Source organism: Cyprinus carpio, chromosome B3, assembly GCF_018340385.1.
Source record: "Cyprinus carpio isolate SPL01 chromosome B3, ASM1834038v1, whole genome shotgun sequence".
In the NCBI taxonomy this organism is placed as follows: Eukaryota; Metazoa; Chordata; class Actinopteri; order Cypriniformes; family Cyprinidae; genus Cyprinus; species Cyprinus carpio.
In genome coordinates this window covers 24337414-24354010 of record NC_056599.1, presented here as the reverse complement: position 1 = coordinate 24354010, position 16597 = coordinate 24337414, and the positions used below count along the sequence as shown (strand labels likewise).

General features: G+C 40.6%; 1 protein-coding gene across 1 annotated transcript in view; it reads left to right on the top strand.

The window, feature by feature from the left end:
- LOC122136802 (voltage-dependent T-type calcium channel subunit alpha-1I-like) overlaps nt 1-16597 on the top strand; it is a 113188-nt gene that overhangs the window by 84852 nt on the left and 11739 nt on the right. The window contains exons 3-4 of the mRNA XM_042721391.1: nt 3312-3423; nt 8712-8845. Of these exons, the coding sequence (XP_042577325.1) occupies nt 3312-3423; nt 8712-8845 (246 nt within the window). The remainder of the gene's footprint in view (nt 1-3311; nt 3424-8711; nt 8846-16597) is intronic.

Here is a 16597-nt window from a genome sequence, read left to right as displayed (position 1 = left end):
TATTAAAGGGCTCAATAAATGATATTTTATTATTATTATTATTAATTTTTTTTTTTTTTTATCCAAAACAGTCATAATTTGGATTTAAAGGGGTCATATGATGCGATTTCAAGTTTTCTTTTCTTTTCGCAAGCACAATGTACACTCCTTCATAGAATCCTCCTGCTGTGCTTGTCTCAAGCCGCCCGCCTCTGCTCACTTAAGCCGGCCACGGCTTACTCTAGACCGCGGCTCACTCTAGGCCTCCGGCCTCTTCTCACTCAAGGCTGCGGTGTGACGCTGTTTCGTTGAGAAAGCGAAACTACTTTTTTTTTGCCTTCCAAAAGAAGACATGACTAGAAATCATGTTTATATCACGTTTATAATGGGTTTTATGTTTAAGTCTCATTGCTCCGGCCGGACAAGGCATCACAATATGTTAAGAGGCGTAACATTTCCGTCACACGCTTGAGGCATTCGGCCAATCACAACGTGCTGGATAGCTGGCCAATCACAGCACACCTCGCTTTTCAGAGAGATGAGACTTGTAAAAATCGACGTGTTTCAGAAGGCTGGACATAGAGGAGAAAACAATAATGTACAGTATGTGGAAAATAATGTGTTTTTTTTTTAACCTTAAACCGCATAAACACATTTCATTCCACCAAATACACAAAATAATGTTATTTTTAGCGGCATCACATGAACCCTTTAAATGGTCATTTTCTGCCCTGAATTTAGCCCTCTTATTTGAAGGGGTGTGTCTGCAGTGACAGTTCAAAATAAATACTAACTGCTGTGATTGGCTAACATATTTGCATGTGAAATCAGCATTAAATGTGAAACTTTCACTGTGTTTTTTTTTAAAATAACAGCCACTAAGATTAATGAAAGTGTTATTATAGCATTATATTTAAAACTACTCCTGTTGCATCAAATGTTGCTGCCTTTCACTGTAGCCGAACACAGCCATGTCATGGTAATCTTATTGCAATGTGATTTCTGCAAACTCACAAATACTTTCATCATAACTAACACAGTGAAAACATGATGTAAATAAGATTCTTGTTAAGCAGAACAAATGATGTTATTGATTAGAATAAGAGTTTTGGCAAAATCAAATCATTGATAGACTCTGATCTTGAAGTAAGGGGCGTAAAGAGGAGAAATCATTGCAATTTCAAATCTGGCCAACATTTCAAACTGCAGACATAGTTTTGAGTTTTGAAACTTGCAGCATGTTTTTATTGTAGAGCAATCTCTCATACATGTAAATATTTCATGACCCCTTTAATAAATTCGAGCATTTGATTTTTAAGGACATTTTTATTCACTTTTATATGATAAACAGAGCTGTTACTGTGTTTGGTTGCCACTTGATATCCAAAGTGAGATCAGGTCCTGAAAATCTGCAGCAAATCCTCATCCTCACTGATCCTACTGTGAACATCTACCTTCTCCCTCAATAACTTCTTTGAGTGAAATGTTTTCCCTGTGTGTATGTGATTGTCTCATTTCACACCCCTTCAGCCTTCCTTCCATTTTTCTTTAAATAAACGGCCATGTTTCTGTCAACCTATCGGCCTTGACTCACTCTCTTCCTTTTCTGTCTCCCACTCCTCTCTCTCTCTCTCTGTGTGATGCGTACTGTGAGATTGATTCTGTGCTCCTGTCGCTTTAATGTCATTTAAGTGTTTCTGTGGGCTCTTTTTTCCCTCTGCCAAAAGCTCGCCTTAGAACCTGATGAGGTATCAACAATAATATAAATAAGAAAGGAGCAATTTCCTGCAGTAACCATAGTGAACGCTTTGCAGCATGATGCGGGTGCTTGCTTTAGCCCTATGGGGGTTGCAGTCTCCATTCTAATGATTAAAGCAGAAACACAAGCCTGCAAGGCTTTTTACAATATTACACACGCAAGTTCAGAGTGTGGCCAGCACTGTAGCTAATCCCTTAGTCTAATATAGCACATGCATATTGAAATGTACATTTTTCTTCATTGAAAGTTTGAATGAAGTTGAAGAAAGAAAAAAAGTGAAAAATTGCCCATAAATCACATTTTACTGAGAGCCAGAAGCCTCTTTCCGGTGCAGTGCGTTTTTGCTAGTTCCTAATTAATTGAGGAATGTATAGTGCTGTTAGATCCAGCACAAAGCGAAATCAGCAGCCCTTTTGCCCTGTGGCTAATGCAGTTCAAACACTGGAGAATGTTTCATGAAAACAGGAAATAAAAGACAAGTGTTGGAGATGAGAGGCAGGAGTGAGAGAGAAAGAGAGAAACACGATGGAGTGAATGAGGAAGTTAAACGAGGAGGGGCAGATGGTATGTGCAAACAGAAAAAAATAGCTCGCTAAAAGGTTGACCAAGCCGGAGGAAAAGACGGAGTAGAGTAAATTGAAAAAGAAATGGTCCATAAAGGTGAAGAGATGAGGCTTGTAGAGATTTAGTGGAGAGGCCTGAAGATTTCACTCCAGCTAACAGGCCTGAGGGAGGAGGGGGTGACAAATGCCTTTTCAGTGTATTTTGTGTTTCTTTGTGATGTGCTTTCACTCTGAAGGTTGTATTAATTGAGTGGAGCTCTCTTTGGATTTGTCCTATTCACACATTATGGTGTTTGTTAATTTGATGAGTTTGGTGTGAAATAATAAATTACACATTTGATGTAAAGTATACACACACACACACACACACACACACACACACATACACACACACATGTTATATTGTATGATGTTTGGTGAATATTTAATGCTTATGAAGCAACAAGAGATTTGTTTTTAAGATTTATCATTATTAGTGGTGTCATAAATCAACCCCAAACACGGCTAATAATGGAAGATAAATCTGAAAAGCTAATCTTGTTTCTGAATTTGCTTAGAAAGTGATAAATACACACCAGTGACATAAATAAACCCAAAACCTAAGTATTAAACTGCAGCATGGAACTTTTTCTGCTAGCAATTATGTAGCAAACTACTTAATAAGACAACCATTCAAAATTTGGTGATTTTTTTTTTTATGTTTAAAAAAAAAAAATCACGTTCACCAAGGCTGGATTTATTTGATCAAAAATACAGTAAAAACAGTAATCTTGTGAATGTTTTCTATTTTACTATATTTGAAAATATTATTATATATTATATTATTATATTCCTGTGATGGCAAAGCTGAATTTCCAGCATCATTACTCCAGGCTTCAGTGTCACACAATCCTTCAGAAATGATTCTTATATGCTGATTTTGTGCTCAAGAAACTTTTCTTATTATTATCAACGTTGAAATAATTTACTTGTCTGCTGATAAATATTGGCCTTAACATATGCTTCCTCACGTGGTTTGAGCGCATCAGTATCATGGTGATTCTGCTGAACTGCGTCACTCTGGGGATGTACCAGCCCTGCGAGAACATCGACTGCACCTCAGAGCGCTGTCAGATTCTACAGGTCAGTGTGGACACATACATACTGTACACTAACTAGCTCTGTTCCAAAACATAGTGAGCAACCTACTAAGTCAGCATTCTTAATGTCATGGAACAAATGCTCTGCCAATCTTTATTTACAGGCCAAAAAATTAAAATTGTCATCATTTACTTACCCAAAAGATGAGAATAAATTAAATCTATTTTTCAGTATCTCTTCACAAGATTCTGAATAACTGCTCAATTAATGTGGTCTTGCTGTATGGCACCTTTATGACTTTGTCATAAGTTTTGGCTACTTAAAGTTACAATGAAGGGACCAACCGCATTGTTGGCACGTTGCTATTTTGAGGAACTGAAAACAGACTGTGCCATAGACCAACTCAAACCTGGTCTGAAGTCTGGCGCAATATTTTTTCTTTGTTATTTAAGGAGGGTGTAAGTAATATGCACCTGCGGGTGCACAACATGCGTACACTTTGCTTATTACACACACAGGGACACGCAGCAGCACACAAACATTTTTAAAAATTTAAAATTACATTCCGCCATGTAAATGGCGAACCAGCCATGGCGCGAGCACAACTGGCTTTTAAAGGGGATGGTAGAAGAGACTCTGATTAGTTTATTGCACTTTATGCCCAAAAAACACCCATTACTCATTAAGAGAATAGAGACAACCCATTTAGACCATGCGCCTGGACGCGCTGATCGTTTTCCCGTCGTTAAATTAGCAAAAGTGGATTTGGACACTCCCCGAGTGCACCTGCGCCGTGCGCTTTAGACCATGCGCTTAGATCCTTAAAATAGGGCCCCAAAAGTCTTAAGGGTTTGGAACAACATAAGGGTGTGTAAATTATGTCAGAATTGTCTTTTTTTGGGTGAACTACTGCCCCAGTGATAAGGTTTTGTACCCTTACAAAAAGATACAACTTTTGGTCTCTTTTCTGACAGTAGAGCATTTTCTTCTCTCAGCACAGCATACATGGAGTGGTAGCTCAAAATTATGCCAAAACTGAAATATTTAAAGCATACCTTTTTGAATAGCTTTGACAGCAGGATCAATTCTAAGATGCCTTAAAATGCTGCCTTCATGGGAAGCTCCGTAGGTTTTGAAACAGAGAATCTGTATCGCTCTTTTTCTAGACATATAAAATCAACCTGATGCAACAGACCAGCCCTAAATGTTGTTAATGTGCCTTGTCAAAATGCAATTTTTTATGTCAGTTAAAAAGAGTTTAAGGATCATACACTGATTGCCAGCCCATCTTGTATCAAGATACAGTCTTCCTATTTTCTTTGCCTCCATTTATTATCATCATCCCTTTCGACTCTCTGTGGTTAATGAGGCTCTCTCTCAGTCTGAGAGGTTGACGAAGCAGACAGAACTCGGGGGGTTTGTGTTGACAGAGTATGGCCTTTAATTGCTTATGTCATCTTTTGGGAGCTTTAGGGACGTTTTTATGTGTCCTCTAAACTCTCCATGCATCCACTGTCCCAGGAGTCCTGCTGTGTTCATTAGCTTGCCTGGATGTGACGGCTGGGTTCAGGGGAGTCTGTTCAGAGACCTCACATAAAAACGTACATGATCGTTGTGTGTTAGAAAAATCATCGCCTATGGCACTGCTCCAGTTTTCATGGCACAGCTTAAACATAAACAAACTCCATTAAGGGATTAGCTCACCTAAAAACTGTGTCCTCATTTACTCACTCCACCTGTTTGGTTTTTGTTCCACCTGTATGACTTTCTTGCTTCTACGGAGAACAAAAGGAGCTATTTTGAATGATGCAGTTGGTGATGATCATTCAATGAAGTTACAATGAGCATAGACTAAGCCTTTCATGCTTTAAAAAGGACATAAAACACCATAAAAGTTTGATAAAAGGGGGTGGATATGACAACACACTAGATTCCTAGTCTTCTGCTGAAGGCTTGTTATAGGTTTAAGTGAGAGCAACGTCAGATTTGTGAACAAATTCATGATTTATTCAAGTCAGATTTGTTCAATGAATTGAACTAAATTAATCTTTCATCAAATTTGGTTTTTATATTCTCATTGATTTAGTTATAGCAGTCAGTAGCTTACAGGAGACATTTAGAATAAGTGACGGCTTTAATTTCGGTGTGTTTGTCATTCAAATCTGCCCACAGAACACTTACAAGACACACATAATATTTTTCAGCATCTTAAAAAAACTCATCAACAACATTGAAAAAAAGAGCAACTAGTATTAATACTCTGAAGAATTTATTTTGTGTCCCGTGGAAGAAAGTCATTCATATGTGTTTAAAGCAACATGAAACTGAATAAATGTCTAGACTTTCATATTCAGATAATAAAATAGTAGCAGTATTTTTGCCCTACTTTTTTCATAATATTCACCAATGTATGCAATATAAACTCTCTCTGTATCTTATAAATAAAACAGGGCTCTTGCAGGCCGCTCGTCCCCCTAACACATCAATATGAGATGAATTTATACGCTCCTCTTGTTGAACAGTGTCATCAGGGATGGTTGTAGGTTGGTGAGTTTGACTCCTGTCTGCAGTGGTGAATGTCCTCAGTGTGTGCAACACCATGAGACATTTTGCTACACCATCTAGATTCATAAGTCCTGCGTTCACAATAATCAAGGCTCATACCAATTTGATCTGATGGAAAACCTACTGCTTAAAGGCATAATTCACCCGAAAATGAAAGTTCTGTCATCATTAACACACTTTTATGTCTTTCTAAACCTTTATGACTTTCTTTCTTCTGTGGAATATATTTTAAATCTTGTGTTTTTGCACATACAGTCAAAGTCAGTGGGGTCCAAGCAACACTTGACCCCTCTGACTTACATTGTAAAACACACATAAACAATTTTTTGGGGGGGTCTACAGAAGAAAGTAAATGAAATTGTACAGTTTTAGATGAACTATCCCTTTAAGTTTTACAAGGATGAAACATAGGTGAAGCGCTGTAAGTCATCTTATAGGCTTTTAGTCCAAGAGATGATAAGTTATCGAGATCTTCCCCTAATGAGTAGGCTTTCCGCCAAATTGAATTGAATTTTATAGCAATTCCCAATCACTTTCCACAGTGCATATCCCAATTAAGAAATAATGCTGACTGTGAGCTTACCTCATATCTGATGCTTACCTGTGAAAGTGGCTTGCGTTGTGGCAGGCCGGAGGCATCAGCCGTCAGCTTTACCTTCTCATAGGTGCAGCTGAAATGGAGCGAGAGCCATGACTCAATGTTTTACCAGTCAAGATGGCTGACAGTATTCCCTCAGTGAGCTCTCGCTGTTCAGAGCTATACTTTCATTGTGTAAAAAGAGTTTTGAAAAAAGAAATGCAAATTAAGAAGGTCTGCAATGGAATATTTCTCACATTAGCTTTTTGGATTGAATGCAAAACAAAAAGATGGGGTTGAAATGAAAACTGTGTGGGCAGGAACGAAAGTCTGTCTCTCTCCTGCTTGCTGTGTGTGTACCGATTCGTATAGAGAGCCATATGTCAGGTATAGCGTGTGGAAGAAGGTAGCTTTAGAGGAAGCGTCCTCTTGGTGCCAGGATGTTTGCGTCCTCTGGTCCCACAGGGGATCTTAAACCAGTGCTGTTTTTTTCTCATCCACACCGGCCAGTTTCAAACTCTCCGTTTCTCGTGCGGGCAGCCATCCAAATTGGAATCGCTGCCCAACGGCCTCCTCCCTGTATCACACATAAACACTCTGTAGTGTGAAACAAAACCTGTATCAGTTCTACTTGGCAACTGGAGGACATGCAAAGTGACTAAGACTAAGGGGCACAACGTAACAGACGTTCTATTTTCTGCACACGTGTGCAAGAATATTACACTTCTCGCATCGTCATAATTATCCCTGCCGGGTTGAACTTAAAAACTGATTGACCAACATAAGAGCAGAAACAAAGCGATTGATGAGGGCGATCGCGGCTTGACTGGTCTTTGTAATCAGTCACTCGAAATCCCAGCTATCTGTGGCGCCGTAATGAGAACACAGCAGGGCTTTGACAGCGACAATCACGCGTCGGAGTGTTTGTAAGGAGCTAATTAACAGCCCTCTTTAAGTCTGTGTACTCGCGCGACTTCATTGTTTATGAAAGAACTGCTTTCTGTCAAATAGATCGTCTGCTCTGATCATCAGTCATCTCAGCGTTGGTTCCGTTGGAAATGAGATCCAGGGTGTGTCGTCCGGTATCAGGTGAAGTAAGGGTGAACAGGCTGGGTGCTGACTGGACTTCATAATCAGTCGTTCACTTAAGTGTTTTTAAAAGCCCTTTCGTTTCAGGCTCATTCAGCTTTTGACTTCTCTTAGGATCTCATTAGCTCTCGTTAGCAGTCAGATACTGTGTATTAAAGAAAAGCGAAGCCGTGCAACACATTGCTAAGTATTTCGGTTACTGTGTCCTTCCCAGAGCAAATTTGAATGCTCAGAGGTTATATTTTGCAGAGCATTCAGTTGAGAAGAGCAATTAATGGATCGTGAGCCAGTTCTGGAGAACTGATTCCAACCGGACTGCTAATCATTTCTTATAAATTAAAATCTGTCTCTCTGTTGTTCTAAAATTATCTATCTATCTATCTATCTATCTATCTATCTATCTATCTATCTATCTATCTATCTATCTATCTATCTATCTATCTATCTATCTATCTTTCTGTCTGTCTGTCTGTCTGTCTGTCTGTCTGTCTGTCTGTCTACAGTATCTACGGATCAAGTTATCTGTCTGTTGTTCTGTCGCTCTATCTATCGTTCGATCTGTCAAACAGTTTTTGAGCATCATTCTTCCTGAAAAGCACCAGCCCCCACTGATTTACATAGGAATTACAGTTGACGGAAACAATATGTGTCTGCCGCTTGTTGTCTGATGAACAGCTGAAGGAAAAACATGATTTAAAAGTCATGATGATGGCCCAATGCAAAGCTACCATTTTCTTTTCAATAACTCAGGTTCGCTTTGAAATCAGCCAGCAAGTGAAAGACCTAATCTAATGCTGGGTCTGTTTAAAAAAAAAAATATATATATATATATATATATATATATAATATTATATGTTATGTGATATATTATTATAAAATTATTTGTTTGTCATTATTATTAAGAATTTAATTGAATTGAAATTAAATTGAAAATGTGTGGTATACAGGGAGGGACATTCTTGAGTACATCTGATGGGACCAATCTGTGCTGCTTTTTAGAGCACATTATAGTGATAGTCTCAAAGCAAAATATGGAATTAATGCCACTCTATTAAAACATACACTGTGTTACACAAGTGTCTTTGTTGATCTCTTTTAGGCATTCGATGCATTTATCTATATTTTCTTTGCACTGGAGATGGTGGTGAAGATGGTGGCTCTGGGGATCTTTGGCCGTCGCTGTTATCTTGGCGATACTTGGAACAGGCTGGACTTTTTCATCGTCATGGCAGGGTAAGGGCACTTCTGTTTTCTTTCAGCCTTTCTTGACACACCATTCATTCTAACTCCAAGTGAATCAGGGGCTATAGTGACCCTGAGTGGGTTTATCTTTTATCTCAGTAGAGACGTCTGCATTCTGTGACCTGTATTAATGGACATTTCATTTCAGTTGTTCTGGGAAATTGGCTTGTGTAGAATATGACTAAAGGTTTGCAATGTGATCTCTGAAGGATGTGTTCTTCATGTTTAGCTCCAGAATGCCCTTGATGGGCTTTTCATGTATTCTGTTGTATGTCCAGACCAAACACTTCAGCTACCGTCCTTCAGATCTCACTTATGTCGAGTGCAAGCATCCCACATGTTCTGATGCTGTTTTCAAGATCTCCCAGTTTTCACTGCTAAAAAGAGAAGTGAAACTGCTAGAACTGCTATAAAAGTGTCAATTTACCAAACTTTTCAGGATAATTCTTTGAGGAGGACATCAGAACAGAAAGGAAAAGCCTTGGGCCATTAGAACAGACCTGCTGGAGTTAAACTTGTTTTAGTTTGTAATATACACACATAGTCTCTGTCTCTGTCAGACTTTCCTCTCTAGATCACAGGAAACAAGCACTCATAAGTTATAAGAGGCTGAACAAATTGAAACACAGCCATAATGTGATACAAGGTGTTCATTTTTTTATTACATGCTACCTTAATTGGCTATGAGCAAGGCGTCCCATAACAATTTTCATTCTCATCATAGAACATTTTAATCTTTCTTTCCTACTTTTGCATGCTAATTTAATTAGACATCCAAATGTCTGTTCAAGTACTCTAGGATAGTTCAGGGTTTGTAAAAGTGAGCAGCCCCATCTCAGGTTCTTCTCAGGTCTGGTATGATTTGCTGAGTGAAAACTGATTACATTCATTATAACATGATGGGCATGAATGTGGCCTTGTGTAATGACAGACATTAGCTTCTCTCATGCTGGTCCTTCTGGCATAAAACACTTTTTTTGTCATGCACACACACGTAAATTACAGTTTTGTGATTTGTGTTAAATTACCACCTTTTTTGACAATTCGCACTTGTTGATATTGTCAGTTAAAGCAGTTTAATGTTATATACCCATCTACTCTGAGGGTTTTAGAGGAATGTTGTGGGTTTTTTAGTTGGTCATGTTGAGAGACCAGATGGCTGACCAGTTAAACCAGCTGAAAACCACCCTTAGCTGGAAGACTAGCTTTAAAGGGGTCCTTTTAACATGGTTAACATGGTAAACATGCTAAACCTGTCAAATATTGTTTTTCATTGTGGTTCAGGGCGCCTAGTTTTCCCTTCTTCCTACTATTTACCTTGTGAACTCAAGACAAAATCTAATTACAAAATTGCTTCAAAGTAGATTAAATTAGCTGGTATTTACTCAGATAAATAAGTACATCTAACACTCGAGGGAAGGTACTGATGGAGGAAAGCACAGAGAAACACTGAATTTATTACAATTCACAAATGAAATGTTACTGTACAAGAAAGCCATTAAAAAAACTTCAGACAGTATGGACATGTTTCATTTATCAAACAATTCTCATTTTCTTAAGCATGTTTGTCATGGTTTGAGAACAAACAGTAAATAAAAAAATTGTCAAATGTGACCCTGGGAAGTGTAAAGTGGATGTTACTACCACGAACCACTGAATCAGTCTGCACTGTATGGTTGAAAAAAAAAACTTAAGTAAACAGATTTTCTCTGCACTCTCCAGTGGGTTGCATCACACTATGCGGTTCAGTTGAGTAGTGCTGTTTCATCTGACTTTCAGAATGTTCAACTTCTCGTACAGCTAATAACTAATACAGTAAGGTAGTCGTCATGACGAACATCTAAAAGAATAGTTCACATAAAAATTACAATTCTGCCATCATTTACTTCCCTTCCTGTTGTTCCAAACTTGTATGTCTTCTTTTTTACTTAGTTATGAGGAAGCCAAACACTTCAAAAGAGGGATGAAACTGAACTGTTCAGTGCTGATGAAAATCCATGCGACCTTTTGGCACAGAGCTGATCCGTTTCTTATAGTACAGCACAGATCAGTTTTGACCACCTGGTGCATATGAAAATTGTCTTATGTCTTAGGTGGATGTAAACGGGTGGGGAAAAATTATATCTGTGCTTTAGACCTTGCAGATGATGTAAACAGTTACCTTGAACTGCTCAGACACATCTTAGGGCATTTTAGCGTTGCTATGTTGTGCTGTATTCAGTTTCCAGCATACGGAGCTCAAGTCAATAAGGAAAGAAGGTCAGGAGAGAGTCAACTTCAGATTACTGCTGACAGGGGAGCACACTTGCACACTCCATGTACCACAGGCAAATTGAAGGTATTAAGATACAGCAACAGTAAGAGAAATGTTTGATTTTACTGAGGAAATCTAGAATACATGAAGGGATAAGTATAATTAAGTTGAATATTCCTTGACCATGTTTACTTGAACATGAAAATATCACATTTTAGTCATATTCTAATTAAGCAGTTAAGTTCCTCGTTCTGTTTTTCGGATCTGAATGCAGCATCTCTCACTGAGAAGTTGCGATAATTCACCTCTCGATTCCTCATCATTGGATCTAAGGCACAGTCAGCAGTCATCGGCAATCTCTAAAAGAGTACAATTTCTCTGAGAGCTGCACGGTGGAATTGTGTGTTACATCATGCCTTTCTGTCCATGTGTTTCTGGTTGCAGTTGGCACATCTCGAAAGATGACTGGCAAGAGTGTTGTATTTAGTATTTGTTATATAGGACATTTCACCTCCTACCACAGCGCCTTCCACTCTGCTCAGCTACAGGTACCCTGCCCGAGGTTATGTCGAACATGGTTCCTTTGAGACCATTGGCAGGGTATCTGGATGCTGGGTTAAGCCTCTCCAATCTCTCCCGATGGATCCTCAGAACCATTCGGCTCGGCTATGCGATTCAGTTTGCCAGGCGCCCGCCCAAGATCAGGGACATTCTGTTTAACTCAGTACGAGGCGTGAATGTGGCTGTTCTTCGGGCGGAGGTTGCAACCCTTCCCGAGAAGGGTGCAATCGAGCCTGTCCCCCAGGCCAAAATGAAGAAGGGGTTTTATAGCCTGTATATCTTTGTACCCAAGAAGAGCGGAGGGCTCAGACCAGTCCAGGATTTGGGGACACTGAACCAGGCCCTTCACAAGCTTTCATTTAGAATGTTAACCCTCAAGCACATATTAACGTGTCAGAGATCAGGATTGGTTTGTGGCAATAGACCTGAAGGATGCAAACTTTCATGTTGCAATTTGCCAATTTGCATCCTTCGATTTGCCTTTGAAGGATGGGTATATCATTACAAAGTTCTTCCCCTCGTGCTGTCCCTGTCTCCTCGCATCTTTACAATGATCACGGAGGCTGCCCTTGCCCCTCTCAGGGAAGTGGGCATTCGCATTCCTGATTACCTTGATGACTGGCTGATCCTAGCTCACTTGCAATAATCGGATTGTGCACACAGGGACATGGTCAACTGGAAAAAGAGCAAATTCTCCCCTGTGCAGAGTATATCTTTTCTCGGTGTAGATTTGGAGTAGATCACGGTGACTGCACAGCTCTCTCAGGATTGTGCTCAGTCGGTGCTGAAATGCTTGAGGGCTGTCAAGCAGAGAACAGCAGCAACTCTCAAAAACTTTCAGAGGCTCCTGGGGCATATGGCGTCCTCAGCTGTGGTTATGCTGCTGGGATTGATGCATATGAGACCACTTCAGCACTGGCTTCGTACCCGAGTCCCAAGATGGGCATGGCATCACGGATCACACTGTGTGAACATCACACCGTTGTGTCACCATACCTTTAGTCCTTCGGAGGACATCTCTTTTCTGTGGGCAGGAGTGCCCTTAGAACAGGTGTCCAGACGCATTGTTGTTACAACAGATGCTTTCAAGACAGGCAGACACAGGCTTCCCTTGGCATGGATGGACTGGCTCACAGTTGGCCCAGAGGCCTACTCAACTATGCATTTCCCCCAGTGAGCCTCATTGCACAGACACTGTGAAAATTCAGGGAAGATGGAGAACAGCTCCTGCTTGTGGCCCGTTATTGGCCCAATAGAACCTGGTTCTCAGAGCTCATGTTCATCTCATCAGTTCCTACCAGTCGAATTCCCCTAAGGAAGGACCTTCATGTTTGGTCCCTGGATGCGACCAGGAGGAACTCAGAGACCTTTCACCAGCAGTGGTGAATACCATTATTCAGGTCAGAGCCCCCTCGACAAAGCAGCTGTACGACCTGAAGTGGTGCATTTTCATGAATTGGTGTTCTTCCCAGGGGAAGGACCCTCGGAGATGTGGTATCGGATCTGTGCTCTACTTCCTCCAAGGAGGCCTGGACAGGCACCTGTCTGCTTCTACACTTAAGGTGTACATGGCCGCAATTGCGGCTAACCACGACACCGTGGGAAGCAGATCAGTGGGGAAGTTTGATCTGGCTATTAGGTTCCTCAGAGGCGCCCAGAGGTTGAGCCCTCTGAAGCCACGTCTCATTCCCTCTTTGGAGCTCACTGTGGTCTTGCAGGCCTTTCAGAGGGATCCGCTTGAGCCCCTTTAGTCAGTTGAGTTCAGTGCCCTCTCTATGAAGACCGACCCTCCTGACTGCACTCACTTCTGTCAAGAGGGTGAGGGATCTCCAAGCCCTCTCCGTGAACTAATCATGCCTGGAGTTTGGGCCGACAAAGTCTCACGTTGTCCTGAGAGCCTAGATATGCACCCAAGGTTTCCACCACTTCTTTCAGGGACCAGGTAATAACATTGCAACCTATTCCCTTCCAAGAAGGGAACCCCAACCTGTCTCTGTTGTGCCCAGTGCAAGCCCTACATACATATCTAGATCGCATTCAGAGTTTCAGATGTTCTAAACAGCTCTTTATCTGCTTTGGAGGACAGCAGAAGGGGAATGCTCTCTCCAGACAAACGATCTCCCACTGGATTGTGGATGCAATTCTAATGGCCTATCAGCCCAGAGGCCTACCTTGCCCACTGGGAGTGAGGGCTCACTCTACCAGGGACATGTCTGCATCAGCAGCCCTGATGAATGGGACCTTTCTAGCAGATATCTGTAGAGCTGCAGGTTGGGTTAAACCTAATACATTTGCTAGATTTTATAATCTATGAATGGAACCAGTTTCTTCTAGAGTTCTGAACGTCAGTTATTTGACTCAGGAAACTGACAGGGTGTAGAGTTTGCTACCAGCGCTACCCCCAGGGTAATTATGCGCTTATTCAGTCCAGCTCAGGTTCCTTTCATGAACTCTGGCTTCCCTTCCATCACAAAAGCACTTTTTCTTGTAAAGTTTGAGGAACTTGCTATTAGAAATCATTACGAGGTAGGTTCCCTCGAGTGAACTCTTGTATTGGGTTAGTGCTCCACATGTAGTGGCTCCTCTTGAGGCCCCATGTGTATTCTCCACTGTATTGCCCCTCAGGCTCAGTATTCCCCTAGACAAACATTCTGTCGATAAGTTCTGGTTCTTGGTAGATCTCGCCTTACGCAGAGCCCACCCCAGTACCTTCCCTTCCCTCTGTAAGTCCATAGGTGGATCTTCACATGTTACCTCCCCATTGGGTAGGATGTGTCCTTCATGCCACAACTCAGTATTACCTCTGAGTGGGTTGAGACGATGTCAGAGGTGTTTGGGCTCCAAAGAGCAACCCCTAGTGTTGTACACTCGATACAACGTCTCTGTTCCCTTCATCAGGGAATGAGGGTTACCATACGTAACCGAGGCATTTCTCAGTATCAGAATAAATAATATTATGTTCATCAAGGCTGCATTTATTTGATCAAAAACACAGTAAAACAGTAACTTGTGAAACATAAAGATTTAAAATAACTGTTTTAACATCAAGGACATGAGTGAGAGTTATTGATAGGGTGAAATTACTGCATTAGAAATCGATTGAAATAAATGGAAAGCAAGTATTTCTACAAGAGAATAGCAGGAAAAGAATGTTGTGCATTAGTTTTTTGGGAATATGCTGTTAGAGCAATATTCCAGCTCTGTAACATTAACAGAAAAAAAGTGTTATGTAGCCCGAAATGTATTGTTTTTTACTTGTACAAATATCAACCACAGAATTAAACTAGTCGACTAATAATTTTTTACTTATAACAGTCAAGAAAAGCCGACTGACTAAGCTACTTCCTCACTCTTTTTAATAAGACACCTGCGCTTGTTTGTCTTTCACAGTTGTGACACTTCTGGGGGAAATCATACAGAAACATTCTCAGAGCAAGACCTAACGGCAAATTCATTTAAAAATGAAATCCAGATGGGATGTTTAACAAACGTAAAGTCATTTGCACAATTTGAATGGTGGAATTTAAGCTCAACAAGTATGAAATATCACCCACGAGCGACTATACCGCCATTAGTGCACATTTTAATGAGAACCTGCAACTTCCTGGCGATGAAGACATGTTAAACAAAGTAAAATCGAAATGTTTCTAAGTACCCCCTGGGGTACACACACACCTGGTTTGTAAACACTGGATTAGAAACCCTGTTATATCAAGTCCTCTCCTGTGTGTGTTTTCTGTGTGGTGGGATGTTTGTGTGATATTTTCTAGACGACTCTTGGCTAATCCCTCTGTTATGCTGTGGGTGAATTCAGTGAGGCTATCACTAATTTTCCCATTTGCCTGACAACCCCCCCCCCAACACACACATACACACACACACACACACACACACACACACACACACGCACACACACACACACACATATAAACCCAGCCTCAGTGTTTCTATTCTCACTAGCTTAGATTGTTTCACTGTCTCAGTTGCTATCTCTGTCTTTTTCTCTCTTCTGTCTCCCCACCCACAGAAGAGTCATAATTTTTGCAGTCTCATTTCACAAGATGCACACAACAGCACACATACACACACATACACACCCCAGACATTAACACTCTAGAAGACTCACGGTACATGAAAGTGAGGGAGATGAAGAAAGAGCAGGAGAAAGAGGCTGCAGCAAAGCAGTGAACAATTAGAGAGAGGCTGCCCGTCGGCAGGTAGCTAATTACTCTCACAGACACACACTCTGATTGATGTGTGCTGAAACAGCCGAGATCTCTCTCCCTCTCTCTCTCTCTCTCTCTCTCTCTCTCTCTCTCTCATCTTCCATCTGAGCCTCTGTTCAGGATTTGCCTCTGTTTATTTATGTCTCTCCCCACAATACCTCGCATATGCTGTTTTTTTTCTCTTTTATTTTTGGCTTTATTTTCTATTTCCATCCCTTTATCACATTGGCATGTTCCCTCGCTGCTTGGCATAGCTTGGTTGATTTGTAATTCAATTATTTTGTTGAAGTTATACTAGACTCACCTGGGGGGCCTGAAATATAGTAATGACTATATCAATTACAAAAGCAAAGTAATGAATCATCTCTCCATCTATCTATGTAGCTATCTAGATATCTATCTGTCTGTTGTTCTGTTTCTTTATTTCTTTCTATCATTCTATCAGTCATTATGTCTATTTATCTATCATTATACTGGTGGTGGGCGATATACCGGTAGATACAATTAACTAGTAGAAATTTGTCAACCGTGGTCACAAAAAAGCATTGTTTGTACATGTTTTTAAGCATTATGGTTTAAAAACAAACAATTGTAAGCCTTTGAAATGCAGTCAGCAGTGAAAGAGAGCTAATTTTGCTGTATGCACATGCTGTCTGAGAGACTGTTTCTGAGCGTGGTCAGAGAGCTGCACACACATTAACA